General features: G+C 49.6%; 1 protein-coding gene across 1 annotated transcript in view; it reads left to right on the top strand.

Annotated features, from left to right (window-relative positions):
- Positions 1-9,386, top strand: part of HHATL (hedgehog acyltransferase-like) — a 12,847-nt gene extending 3,461 nt beyond the window's left edge. The window contains exons 6-11 of the mRNA XM_009880493.1: positions 2,680-2,851; positions 4,491-4,635; positions 5,258-5,293; positions 6,024-6,225; positions 7,670-7,811; positions 9,072-9,386. Of these exons, the coding sequence (XP_009878795.1) occupies positions 2,680-2,851; positions 4,491-4,635; positions 5,258-5,293; positions 6,024-6,225; positions 7,670-7,811; positions 9,072-9,193 (819 nt within the window). The 3' untranslated portion in view covers positions 9,194-9,386. The remainder of the gene's footprint in view (positions 1-2,679; positions 2,852-4,490; positions 4,636-5,257; positions 5,294-6,023; positions 6,226-7,669; positions 7,812-9,071) is intronic.
- The last annotated feature ends 4,995 nt before the right edge of the window (positions 9,387-14,381 follow it).

Below are 14,381 nucleotides of genomic sequence, written 5' to 3'. Positions count from 1 at the left end.
CCTTGGTCGTCAAAGCAAACTGGTGCTGCTTGCTAATGGAAGGACCTCTTGCTTGGCCAGCAGCAGTGTGGGGAAGGATTGCCACCGCCCCTCCGTTTCCTTTTAAAGGACAGATACATTGAAAATTTGGACTCCACTTGATGTCTGGGTAAAAGAGCATTTTGGAAAAACATTTGTGAATTCAGAAGAAAAACTGACCCAAGCCAGGGGAGAGCAGCCAGAGCCTCCCTGGTGAGGAGGAGACCAAAGAGCCACCCAGACCAGCACTTTCTCTCCAATGTTGGGCTGGTAGTGGTTGCTTAAAAAACGGTCTGCACTGGTCTCATTTGCTCCAGCGAGCAGGATGAGTCCTGATCCAAGAACATGGTAGGTTGTTCACCTGGGGCATGCATGACCTCAACCTGCAGGCTGAAAGGGTGAGACTGCAGGACTGAGATCCCTCAGGTCTTGCAGGATCTATTTAATAGGACTTTTATAGCATTTGGCCCTGGAGATCGTAAGGTCAGCTCTGGTATCCCCCCATAAGGGATGCTCACGGTGCATTGAGTCCACCAGCAGCTCTTTCTCAACAGATAAGCACCACGGATGAGCCGGCCCCATCTGGGCTTTTCTCCCCAGGCTGCTGGAAGACATGTTTCATCCTAAAGCTTCATCTTTCCAGTTGTCTTGTCTGTTGGGCTGAAGTCCAGGTGAGCACAGCTCCAGCAGCCCCACTGTCTGAGCCCCTCTGAAGGGGATGCAGTGCCCTGGGCTGCCGTCCTCACCCCATGATCTTCTTCCTTCCCCAGTTTCCATCAGTCTTTCCTATGAGATGGGCAGCCCTGGCTTCTAATGCTGCAGCCGGGTATCTATAAATAAGGGCATTAAACTGCTGGTGTCTCCAAGATCTGAACTCCCACCACCCCTACAAGCCTTGATCTGGAGGGTCCTGTTCCTTTTGTACAGGCCCAAACCATGATGTTTACAGCCACTTAATGAGCAGTTCCCCCATCTGCTGCTTAAAATGCTCACCCTAAAAGTACAAGGATTAAGTCCTCAACTCCTTTCCCATGCCCCTGCCAGGGGTCCTGTCTTGGCCTGGCCACCACTGCCATCTCCTGGCTAGATGCCCCCCTGCACTGCTGGAGCTAAATGCAGAGGTGAATTCCTAATTGCCCAACAGCAATTATGGAGGCAGGTAGATGGAGTCCCTTCCCCAGGGTGGGGTGTATGGCCCAGTTAGGGAATGGATCTGTTCCTTTGGCTCCTACTGGTGCTGCATCCTAATTGGAGCCCTTGCACACCCATGTGTGGTGGGTACTCATCTGTACCAGGGCTTGGCCAGCCCCATTCCATCTGAGAAGCATCTTCCTTACTGGGATTAAGGGAACTAATTCACTTTTGTAGGGCTGGAAATGTGGGGAAAACAGCTCTGACCCCAAAGAGATGGTGGAAGAGTGCGGCCACCATGCACAGACATGAGGACGGGTGGGAAACAGAGGCCTCGTGTCCTCTCACGTGTCTCCGTGCCAGAGCCCATTCTCTCTCAGCTTCTCCTCCAGCTCAGGGTCCAGCTGTCTCTTTGTACCCTTAAAGCACTTGACATATAACAGACATGAAAAAATCTGGCAAAGGCTTTAATTCTCGGGAATCATCTGGATTTGACGATGGGGCTGGCGCGGCAGCCTGCAGATTAGGTTGGGAGAGCTCCCACCTCTCGCCAGGAATAAAGAGAAAGTAATAAACATAAGAGGATTTTGAATACAGCAGCAATTTTTGCGGGGAAGCGAGGACATCAATCTGCCCAGTGTAATCCTGAGAGCTTGCTCTGATGATTTTTATATTACAACGGCCAGAGACATGACAGCTCCTGGAGGCAAAGCCCGGCCCCTCTTTGTACATGACACAACAGAGGTGAAATCCCCACCGATCAGGCCCCCACCAATTCAGGACGGCCCCTCGAGCAGCTCTCCCTCTCGTTTACAGCAGGTGTCTGCAGCAGGAGCTCCAGAGATCATCAGCCATCCTCCTCCTCCTCCTCCCAATTGACCCTGGCCAAAAATATGCATCTGGTCCTGGCAGAGCTGTCAAGTGGGATTCCAGCCCTGCTCCCAACCTCTCCTGGGCATGCAGATGTCCTTCCCTCTAGGCTGTGGCATCCTGTAGATGTGATGGGTATGGGCATTTGCTCCCTGTTGGTGACCTGTCCAAAGAGCCACCCTTAAGCAAAGCTGACTTTCTGAATGTGTCCCTTCAAAAAGAGCACAAAAATGAGCTCCCTGGTCAGTATGGTTTTCACCCCACCTAAGGTCCTTTAGGTACATCCAGACCTGTCACTGCTGTGTCACACCATGTGCCTGCTCTGCTGGAAATCCCAGTGGTGAGAACAGCCTTTGCTAGGAGGGTGATCTAGGAGGCACACTGCTGCCATGCTCAGCACTGAGGTGGGTGTGTTGGAAGGATGCTGTGGGTGGGACGTGTCCTGTTCCTTGTGGATTCCTTGTGTTCCTTGTGTTCACCTGAGCTAGTCCCTTGGGTTTGCCTTAAACAACAGAGATTGGGTCTATGTAGTCCATGGTGCCATTCCTAAAGCAGAGCATTGAGTCCCCATTTGGACCTTGATCACTTTTTCTGGGTGAAGGAACATGCTCCCCATCCTGTCTCTCAGCTTAGCCCTTTCCTGATTTTCCATCCTGGCAGGTGAGCACCCGAGAGCTGAGGCGCAAAGATGACGAGATGAGGAATATTCGGGTCCATGCCCTCCTCCATGTGGGGGCCATCATTGCTGTGGACATCTTCTTCCACTTCTTCTACATCCTTACCCTTCCTTCTGACCTGAAGTTTATGAACCGCCTCTCGGACTGGTCCTTGGGTGAGTGGCCATTCTTGGACACGCTTATACCTGTTCTTAGCTTCAAGGCAGTGGTGAATGATTCAGATCTCTATCCATCTCCATTGAGAGGCTTCATCAATGCCTATGTTGGACAGGTTTGGGTAAAGCCCCCTTCATCCCAATCACAATGCAACAGACCTGGGGTCTGTCAGATGGCGTTGGTTTGACACCCTCACAGGGTCCTGGAATCAATTGTTTAGTTCACGGTTTAAGACGCTGAGCACCAATCTGTGTCCATTGCCTTTGGCTGGAATGGAAGGGAGCTCAGAATCTCCAAAAATCAGCCCCATTCTGCAAGAGGCACATCTGGTATCTCAGAGCCTTCACAGGTGGCCACCCATTACGGGTGTTTGTGAGGCACTGAAATGGCCACAGGGTGTAAGTTGTACAAAGAGCAGCTATGGGGAGTTGTAGCTGCTGTCTTCAACTACCCAAAAGAGGGCTGTAGAGAAGGTGGACTCTTCTTGGATGCTGGTAGGGAAGAAGCAGGACACAATGAACAAGGTGCAGTGCAACAAAGTCTGGTTGCTCGTAAGGATTTTTTTTTTTTTTTTCTTAGAGCGCAGACATTGAACGTGGGGCCCAGGGGGGTTATAGGTTCTCAAAAAATAGAGATATTCAGTACTTATATTGACAAGGTCCGGAGCAACCTAATCTCCATTTGACATTGGCTGTGCTCTGAGCAGGGCTGGACTAGGGACCTCCAGGAGCCAAACTCCTGGGATGACTAGTGGTGGCAGTGCTGTCATGCAGCTGGATGGAGGATTTCAGCTGGCCAAATGCGTATCTGATGCCAGAATTTGAGATTCTATTGGGTATCTGACATGCACACAGAGAAAACGGGCTGGAGAAGCCACGTGTCTCTCCAGAGTGGCAGCTGGAGGCCAGGAGAAAAAACCTCATACAGCTAGAGTGGCACTAGCATCAATTTAGGGTGTCCTAAGAGACCTGGGTGGACTGACCAAGCATATGTGTTACTCCAGAGGGAGCTGAGCTCCTCTGCAGGCTCTGCTGACTGTATCGACCAGATCTGCCTTGTCCACGGTGGAAGCTCAGGCATGGCTCACATCAAGGCACTGCATAACCTGTAATCTGTGAGCTGAATCTCACCAAGATGGAGTCATTTTAGCTTCTGTTTGTTCTTTCAGGAATCAACTTCCAGTGTCAGGCATATATACAAATCAGGTTCTGGCTCTGGCTCTGCCATAGCATCAACGTTACAGCTATGGCCATAAGGAGCTGGGACAGGGTGTATTTCAATGAAGGTGTCAATAAAACCTCAGAGGTCAGACTCAAGAGCTGTGGTGAGTTTGTCATAGGTTAACAAGTCTTATAGGGGAGGAAAGATCTTGTGCTGGAAGAAATGAGATCTGTATGAGTTTCTTGGACTGCCAAGACCAATAAACAGTTTGCTCACAAATACCCCAAAAAGATACTGTCCTTTGGTTCAAGCTTCTTAAAAACCTACTTAATTTTAAAAGCTTTGGGGGTCCAAGACTGTCCTTTTGATGTTATATTTGTTGCAGTAGACTACACACTCCCACGGGACATGATGTCCCCCAGAGTTCTGAAGGCATCCTGTGCTCCTGTTCTCATGTTTGACTCATTTTTGCTTCAGCTGGCTTGGCCTACTCCAATTTGGTGTATGACTGGGTGAAAGCTGCTGTCATGTTTGGGGTCATCAACACCATCGCCAGACTGGACCACTTGGACCCACCCCAACCCCCGAAATGCATCACCATGCTCTATGTCTTCGCAGAAACGTGAGTACCCCACATGCATTGATGAAGAGAGACAACATGTTTGACCACACTGAAATGCACGTGGTGGGGAGGAGATCTGGGCTGTGTTTCTGATATTAGGAAGATGTTCTGATATTAGGAAGAAATTCTTTACTGTGAGGGTGGTGAGGCACTGGCACAGGTTGCCCAGAGAAGCTGTGGCTGCCCCATCCCTGGAGGTGTTCAAGGCCAGGTTGGACAGGGCTTGGAGCAACCTGGGCTGGTGGGAGGTGTCCCTGCCCATGGCAGGGGGGTGGAACTAGATGATCTTTAAGGTGCCTTCCAACATAAACCATTCTATGATTCTGAGCAGCTGGCCTGTAAGTTCGAGACTATCTACGTTGGTCAATCTATACTGAACTTATAATTCAGGCTTGGCCATAGCCCAGCGAAATATTCTTGGGCAGGAAGCAATGGGAAAGATAGGTTACAACCGTGTCGGTAGTGGGAGGACCTGTTCAAGGAAGGAGCATGGACAACTGCTGTGAACAAGGTTCAAGAAGTACCTCACCAGGGGACCAGGCGCCTTCTACAGCTGACTGCTGCATGGAAGGGTGTCATTACACTGAGTGTTTTAACATGCTCTTTATCATCTGCATTTTAGGCATTTTGACAGAGGAATTAATGACTGGCTATGCAAGTAAGTGCACAATCAGTTGTCTCCAGTCTGGTTCAGAGTTTTCTCTTTCATCACATAGCAATGAAGCATTAAATGCTATTTATCCCAAGGCTGAGGGGTCCTCTCTTCTGGGTAAATCCCACTACAGCATGAAGTCATATTTGGTCTGTTTTATCCCTTAAGACCATTGAATTAATCACCACAAAGTGCAACAGCCCCCCCTCCCCCGCCAAAGTTGGGAATAAATTTTGTCCCAAAAAACCCTTTAGGCCTGGTGGGTTTAGCGGTCCCTCAAGGGAGGAAGAGTCAGGTTCATATTCCACCAGGAGGAAAGGGAAACTGAGCCCAGATCGCCCATATCCTGGGTAACAAGGGTGGCCTGAGCTCCATCTACATCTCCTTCAGCTCTCTTCAGCCATGAGTACACACCAGCAAACCTGTACTGAAGGCGGTGGCTCCTCTGTGCTGAAATCCTGTGCACCAGCAAGTCTGAGAGAGCCTGCAGGTCTATGGATGCACACATTTTATCAACCCTTTACCTGCAAGAAGGGGACAGGGTGGTGTTCTGTCCTTAAGGAGCTATAGGTTTGCGAGGAAAACAAGCCATGTATAGCTGGACTGTAGTGAAAATCAGTTTATGGCTAGAACATGTCAGTCAGAACATCCTTCTTGGTGGGTAAGTGTGGGAGGAGGGACCTCAGAGGGTTCTCCTTGACTACAGGGAGCACCAACCACTTTCCTTGGCTGTTAGGTACGTGTATGACCACATTGGAGAGAACCATGACCACATCATGAAGGAGCTCGTGGCCACCATTGCCACCTTTGCCGTCACCACCCTGTGGCTGGGCCCCTGTGAAATTGTTTACATCTGGTCTGTCTTCAACTGCTTTGGCCTCAACTTTGAGCTCTGGGTGCAGAAGTTCTTCCAGCAGCAGCCCTTTGCCAAACTGGAGGTGAGGAGATGGGTGCAAGTGGATGGGGGAAGATCAATGGGTCTGGGGTCAAACTGTGCTGCTGGAGAACATCCATGGCTGTAGGGAGCTCAATCTTGTTTATAGAAGACAGATCCATTTTCAGCTGAGACTGAAAAGCAACATCCCTGATGATGCCATGCAGCTCCATGTCTAGGCCTCCTGCATGGACACCTGAAGGTCTCTCCTGTGGCCTGTATCATCCTTCTGATCAGCTGCTCAGCTGTGCAAGGGAAACACAGGCCTGGTGCTCTTTATCTTTTCGTTTTAGGCATGTTGTCACCCACCCAAAGCAAATTCCCACCAGCCCCTGTGATGCTTCATGGGAAATTTAAGCTGGGTGTAGAGGGAAAACAAAGGTGGAAGAGAATAGGGACTGCTGCCCCAATGAGGCACTGAAGTAGCACAGATGGACATGAAATCTGAGGTCTGTCCATGGGGAAATGTTTATACGTTTCCATATGGAAAACGTTTGTTCTTGTTCTGCAAAACGTCTTGGCATTCTGAGTGGTTTCAATCTGATTTCTGATAAAAGCAAATGTTTAAGTACTAGAATTAATTATTTTCCAACCACTCCAAAGCTTAGTGCCCCATCTCTGTTTGGGACCAAGGTGCCTCAGGGACATGTCAGAAGAAAAACTTAGGAAACTCCATCCTGGAAAAAATTCTGTTGCTTATTTGTTTTGCCCAACCGAAAGTCTGGAGGTCCTACACCGGTTCAGAAAAGACCCCTTTTGAATAAAAACTCTGGCGAGCAATCCTCCCATTTGCTCTTCTCATTGAACTTCTAATCAGATTATAGCACTCCCGGGCAGTGAAATCTCTTCCCCTGCAGCACCACAGTTCTCAGTACTAAGTGGCCTGGGGATTCATCGTGCTCTTTGAAGATTGCTGTAAACCTCTTCTCCACTCCTCTCTCAGCAGCTGCTCCTGAGGATTAAGTGCCGCCAGTGACAATTTCACTCCACTGCTGTCACTAGTTTTCAGCTTCTTTTCTTTTTTTTTTTTTTTTTAATTCCTAAGAAACAATTTCTACCATGAGCTGGGAGCGCTTTGCACATAGGGCGAATAATAATCTTGGTGTACAACAGCATTTGTCTGCCTTGAGGAATGGCTTACCCAAGGCAACAGATGAAGAAAGCAGTACTCAGCCATTACAATTAGCATGAAACCATGTATAACATCTTGCCCCTAACCCTGGGACCTTGAAACACCAGTCCAGAGTCCCAAATGTGTCTGAGTCCAGCAGAAGAGCGGAAGTTTTACCTTGTCCTTACGTTTCTTCATCCCGGAGGCACTAAACGTTGCTCTAATTTTTACCTACCCCTCTGCGATCCCAGCTGGAGTTTGACTGGAGTTGGACCAGTGCGACCCTTTTCCTTACAGCCCCGTTTTTCCTCACTTTCTGCTCCTCTCCCTTCCACAGGCCAAAATGTCGGCAGCCATGTCTCGGCGGATTAGGGCAGTTTTTGGGGCGGCAAACTTCTGGGCTATCGTCCTCTACAACATCCTAGCTCTCAACAGCCTGGAGTTTGCACTGCTGGTCACCAAGAGACTCCTTCTGACAGGTAAGATGCTACCAGCCTTCCCCATTGAGGCGCCCTTGTCTTGATGGGGGGACACTGGTAGGGGAGCTGAGGACTGGGACTTACGAGTCCTCTTGGTGGCCTGGCCATTGGCTTGTTGCGTGGCTGCTCCCAATGTGCTTAATTATTGTTCAAAAGGTGCAAGTAGTTAATTTTTTAGCTCCCACTCTTCTCACGTGACCTCTCTGGGGTATGAGCTGCCTTCCAGGTGTACTTGTACAGCTCCTAGCGCAGTCCGACGCTGTGATTTTGACTCCTTGCAGCAACACAAAGGTACATTCGCTCCACCAAGGTGATCTGTGAAATGATGCCCTTGCTGGAGAAAGGGATTTACTTGTCCTACCCCATCTCCTTTTGCTTTAGCAGCTACTCCTGCGTCAACCTGAAGGTGACAGGTACAAATCCTCATGCTATGGTCTTATCTGTGCATTTCTAATTGGTGGATCGTGGCACTATTTTGAAGTCTTCTTGAGCAGCCCAGGGTATAAATAGCCATTGGGAGCCTGCGTCCTCCAGCCCTCTCTGGGACAGGACTGGCGTAGGAATTGGATAATGTGACGCTCTGGGCTCGATGTGCCAGAAGTGCCTGCCCGCTGAGCTAGCTGGCTTTTGCTGGATGCATTATTCATTTCAGAGGTCCTGTTTTAGCAGGTACAAAGCCTGTGTCTCCCCTCTGCTGTGGATACCAGACTCATGGTTACAAATGACGTCAGACCTTTCCTATGTGGAGGGAGAGCTCCTGGCTCTCAGTCACTTACCTAGGTGACAAAAAAAAGTGTTTCCTGGGGGCACACTTTGTCCCCACTAAGTACAGGACAAGGCTGGGGTTGATCCTCAGCATCAGTTGGGCACAAAGCTTCCAGAAAGTCACAGTGCTGAACAAATGATGGACATGGGCAGGTTGAATGGGCAGAAAGTCAACCACCAAGTCTGAACTTGGGGGGCAGAAGGAGTTTTGGAGGTAAGGGAGTGCTCAAAGCCACTCCAGCATGTTTCTACATTAACTGCAGTCCATGATACCTTGTTGGGCTCGGGCACCACTTCATCTAAAATCCAATCCTGGGAATTTATCTCTTCTCTCGGTGAAGCTGTAGGACTGAATCCACAACGGAAAATGTTGTTGGCCATCATGAACTTGTGGGACCGCCCAAACCCACCGGAGAGGCAGCAGTGCTGGAGAAAAACTGTCCCTGCTAAGCAAGCAGCTGCACCAAGATGACTGTGTCTCCCTCCATCTTCTAGGTTTCCCTGTCAGCACCTTGTCCATCTGGTTCATCACGTACTGTGGAGTGCAGCTGATCAAAGAGCGTGAGCGCATCCTGGCCATCGAGGAGGAGAAGTGTGACAAAGCAAAGGTGGAGTAAAGGAAGGCATCAGCGGGCTTGTCCCAAAGCCTCGTCTGCCCTCCAGCCACTGCTGCCAGGCTAGCCACTGGCAGGGCCTCTCCAAGCACTCCTGAAAATCGGACTGCTGTAGCTCACCCATGTAGAAGTCACCTGGAAAGCACAGGTCACCCCCTTGCTGCAGGAAAGATTTTTTTCTAAGACACAGTGGGCATTTCTCAGGCTCCCCATGCGTGGCAGACCGCTGAGGTAGGCTCCCAGGACGTTTCTTTAATGCCAGCAAGAGCCATCCCCATCATTTTTCTGACCCTCTGACATTATGCAGGCCTAGAGATTTCACACACCGCCTTCCCATAACACTTGGTCCACCAGCACTTGGCTCTCCCGCAGGACCTGTACCCCAGGTCTCCCAGAGGAGACTCTCCAAGTCCCACAGCTGAAGGTTTTGGGGTGGGCTAGAAACACACAGCTATGAAAAAGGGATTAGCTGGAGCTGAGCCTGCTCTGAGCAGACCATCTCCAGGTTGCTTCCAGCCCAAGCATCCCATGTTTCTTTCACTACAAGAAATGGTCAGCAACCACTGTCAAGTGTTCAGCATCTATGGTTGTGCAGTAAGGAGTGTGAAATGGCTCAGCATGATCTATACCTACCAAGAGGCTAATAAATAAATAGTACAGTCTTTATAGCAAAGGGAAGGAGGACCAGGAATGGCACATTGAAGGGTAATTATCTCCCCACCACTGTCAGAGCTGCAGAGTGATAGCTGTTATGATCTCTGTGAAGCAGGTCCCTTCAGTGCTAAATGTCTTGAAAAAAATGATTTAGTGCCAACATCAGGCATAGCTAATGAGAATGTGGGAGCCGTATCTGCTTTACAGCTATCGCACGTTGTGTACAACTTGCCTGAAGACTGGGCATGCTGAATAAACACAGCACATGGCTCACAACTGCTTGGTCCCCACGCCCCACCTCAGACCCATAGGGGCCTCCACTGCTGGATCTGAGACCAATGTGGCAACCGTGACCATTCTGCTGTGATACGTGTCCTGGGACTCAAACCAAATCCCATTTGCGTTTTTTACACACCGTGGACAAAGGTTTAAGCTCACATTCCTACCAGTGGCTGAGGAACAGAAGATGCTATAGCCAACTCTTGCTCATCTCCAGCCATCTATCCCTTTACTCAACTGACTTTGGTGCACACAGCCTAAGCCCATGACTGCGTGGCTGAATGAGCACACACATAGATACAACCAAAGGAGAAAGACCCTGAATGAAGGGCAGTGATCCGGGACTCGGCGGTGGAGTGGAAGACCACGATAGACTCCTTGGAGAAGTAGACTTGGGGACGCTGAGTAGTGAGTGCATTGAACAAATGTACATGTGTGAAACACAGTGCCTTGGGGAAAAGGTGGGTTAATAACTGAAAAATAGCTTTGTCTCTCTTACACTTTAGAGTAACTTTCAGTGGCCTTATATCTGAGTTCTGTTGATGTTTGGTGAGGGCGGAGTCTGGATCACTTTGTAATTTGGGTTGAGAAGCTCGGTGCTGGTGTATTCTGGTTTCCCTGTGGATGAATCAGGATTGGTTCCTAGCCAGCTTTCAGCTCTGCCAAAGTAATTTGTGAAGTCCCTGATAAATGTCATTTATTTATGTAGTAAATAAATGTTGGAAATCTGTGGTGCCTGTAATGCTGCTGTAATGCAGGTAACAACCTGGGTAACAAAAAGCCATCAGAGCTGAGAGACACAGGGATCTGTTTGTGAGTTCTCACCTCCCACCCCTAATTGTGACCCAAGATAAAACACTGTTGCGTTTGACAGAAACCCACCTTAGCAGCATCACCAGATTGGAGCTTTAACTGCAGCTTGATTCATATTCACCTTTATTTCGACTCCACCTGTGTCCTGGTGAAATATCATGAGCTTGGTGCCATCAAACTTTCATCCTTAGAGCTTTTATTCCTGGGAGCGCGACCCAAAATGTTGGAAGTAGCAGCAGCTATTGTGCCGTGGTGGCATTTCTAGTCACATCCCCCAAGCCCCTTCAGCTACCAGGCACATCCCTTTTTAACACAGATCTGTTGCTGGAGTTTTTGTAGATGTTTCTTGACATCTCCATTATTTCAGATTTATTCTTTACCACCAAGACAGCAATGCCATGATGTGCTTCCTCCCAGTGTAAAATCCAGCTCTTTTCCTCGATATGGGTGTTCTCGCACAGCTGAAGCCACCTTGAGCTGCTGAGAGCAAGGGCTCTGTCTCTGCAGGTGGGTCAGCTCGCCATCTCTGGCCGCCCAGGAGGACAAACAGAGTCACTGACCTCCCGGTGTTGAAGTGGGTGACTCACATGGCAAAGCCCAGTGACTCTGCACTGTCCTCCTGACTTGGATATTCCAGGAGAGAAAATAACCCATTCACTAAGGATCTAAATTTACCCAGCAGCTGCATCTGTTGGAGCTGCCAGAAGGAGCTAATCTTAGACACTGAGTGATTCGTTAGGGAGACAGTTCATGGAAGAACTTGGGCTTTGCTCCCCTTTGCCTGACGTTATCTCCTCGTTTATCACTGCTTTAGAAGTCCAGGGGGTCTGGTGGTCCAGCAGCACCCGAGTGGTGTTATCTCAACCCTGTCTCACTGTTCAGTGTTGTGCAGGAGACCCTCAGCCTCAGCATATGCCTCTGTGGAGCAGGATTTATCAACTGCTCGCCTCTCTCCTGGAGAAGAGTATCTTGTCTGATCTGATTATTGCCTGCCTGTTAGTAAAACTTGCCTGAGAAGCCAAGAAAAGCAATTATTTATTGCAACTACTAATCCAAATTAATAGCCCTGCACTAGTCACTTTCCTGTTCAGCCTGGCATGACTGTAATTCCTTCATTCACCTTTCTTGTTCTAAAATTTTGTACGGGAGGGAGTGATCCTGCTACACTGCATCCCCTTAGGATGCTTTCCGTGCATCCTCACCTACTGTCATGTCATGGGGGGTCTATTGCCCACTTAGAGACATACTTAATAACTGACTTATTTGGTCATTGGAAATCACTAGGTGTAGTCCCGTTAGACCTGGGGCCAGTCAGTTGAGGGCTGTCTCAGAACAGCCCACCTCATTGCATCTTAAGAAGTTCTATCTTAACATGAGGAGGAACTTCTTTACCTTGAGGGTAGTGGAGCAGTGGAACAGGCTGCCCAGAGAGGTGGTGGAGTCTCCCACTCTGGAGACATTCAAAACCCGCCTGGACGCTGTCCTGTGCGACCTGTTGTAGGTGACCCTGCTCTGGCGGGGGGGTTGGAGTAGATGATCTCCAGAGGTCCCTTCCACCCCTAACCATTCTGTGATTCAGGGCTGCGTTGTCTGTTATACAGCAGTCAGCGCTCTCAGGTGAGTGCCCTGGGGAGAGCCGATTCACCCGTTCTTGTGTTCACAGAGATAAACGAATGGTGACTATGATCACTGCTCACCTTTATTGCATCCACATGTGCCATCTCATCTGCGTTTAGATGCTAAATCCCTCGGGGTTTGGCTGGTACTTGCTTGGAGACCAGCTTACCTTGGTGGTGGCACGTTGGACCCAGCAAATGGAAGACAGATGGAACAAGTCTACTGTGATCAAAGCCTCTACATAAGATAATGGTTGCAGGGGGCTCCGAATTGGTGTCTGCCTCAAATTCCACTGCTACCATCAGAGAAAAGTCTTCTGTAGCCATCAGATGTGGCCTTGGCTTTCCAGGGTAGCAAGGCCCAAACCAAGTCCCCAGAAAGTCCTATTGACTTCCCCATGCATAAATAGATTATAAAATGGCAAAAACCAACCAGTGTGAACAAATGAAAACCAGAAATGAGGAAAGAGTAAACACAAAAGTGAGGAAGAAATACTGTGCTTGAGATCCAGACTGGAAACGCATCACCTAAACTGTAAGAAGGAAACTAATCTGAACACCAAATACTCGGTGGGTGAGAGGATCTGAAGCTTGTGGATCTAAGCTGCATAAAGCACTGCTGGCTTTTCATGCCCAGCCCTGGGAGGGTTGAGGAGAGGTGCATGGTGGCTTTGAGAGCACCCCATGGCTCAGAGCTACTCAGAGGGTTTGGATCCACCAGATCAACCCTCTGTCCCACTAGGCTGTGGCAGAAACTTGTTTCGGGAGGAATCAGCCTTATCTGAGCTGAATGCACCCCTGCTGAGGAGCCAGGGAAGTTTACAGACTGTTTGAGGTCAGGGTCAACACATAGAGCATAGCCTGCGTGTCCAGCCTGGGCCATACCAATGGGTGGTCTACACCCATTTTGGTGGCAGGGCTTGGGATGGACGCTGCTGTCTTCCACTGACAGCAAAAAATGGTGGAAACACAAGGTAGGGGATCACGCGTGTGGATGTTGCAAAACGTCGTCATGAGGACAGCGTCCCAGCACTGCTGGAGTTAGGAGGCACTGGGAACAGTTGAGGGTGTCTAGTCTGGATTCACCGTTTAAACTCTCTCTAGAGTGAATGGGGACAGATGGACATCACGGGAGTACTCTCCTCTCAGGTAAGTGTCTCACTCAGGGGCACTCAGCTCCCAGAGATACCTGTGTCTCCCCATGGCTGTACGGAGCCTAAACAACACAGCACACCAAGGAGCTCTGGAAAATCCAGGGCTGCTTCCCAAAGCGTAGAGCTGGTCTAGGTGCTGTGCAAAGCCACTGAAGCCAATGAAGACCCCAGAGCAGGTTTGGGATCAGGGATCAACTCTTCCCTGGGTGAAGAAGAGAACGTGGGAGAGAAACCACAGACCCACCGATCAGTCGGGAGCTCCTCTGGGAATGGATTTGCACCTTGTGATGCGGGGAATGTGGGAGCAAACCTCGAAGAGCAGCACAGTGGAAAGGAAAACAAGCCAGGGCTCAAGGGAGATTAGAGGCAGAGAGGGAAAAATCCCAGCCGGTAGCACAACAATGCAGGATTAAATTTGGGAAAGAGTAAAGGTAATTCAGAGGGAAGGGAGAGGGGAGGATGGGGTTGTCCAGCCCTGCATGTCTGGGAGGAGAGGAACGTTTCTGAAGTTTGACCCAATTCAAGGATCAGTGGTTGTCGTCTGATCCCATCTCAGAGAAGCAGCACAGCAGGAGATCTAACGATGTGAGCTCCAAAACCAGCTTGTGATTATTTCCCTGCTGTCTTGGTACCTCCCAGATGCTGCTGGAACCTCACCAGTACAAACGGGCTTCA

This window comes from Charadrius vociferus, unplaced genomic scaffold (genome assembly GCF_000708025.1).
Source record: "Charadrius vociferus isolate BGI_N301 unplaced genomic scaffold, ASM70802v2 scaffold12, whole genome shotgun sequence".
NCBI lineage: Eukaryota > Metazoa > Chordata > Aves > Charadriiformes > Charadriidae > Charadrius > Charadrius vociferus.
Note: the sequence above shows the minus strand (reverse complement) of the source record. Positions and strands in the feature narration are given on the sequence as shown.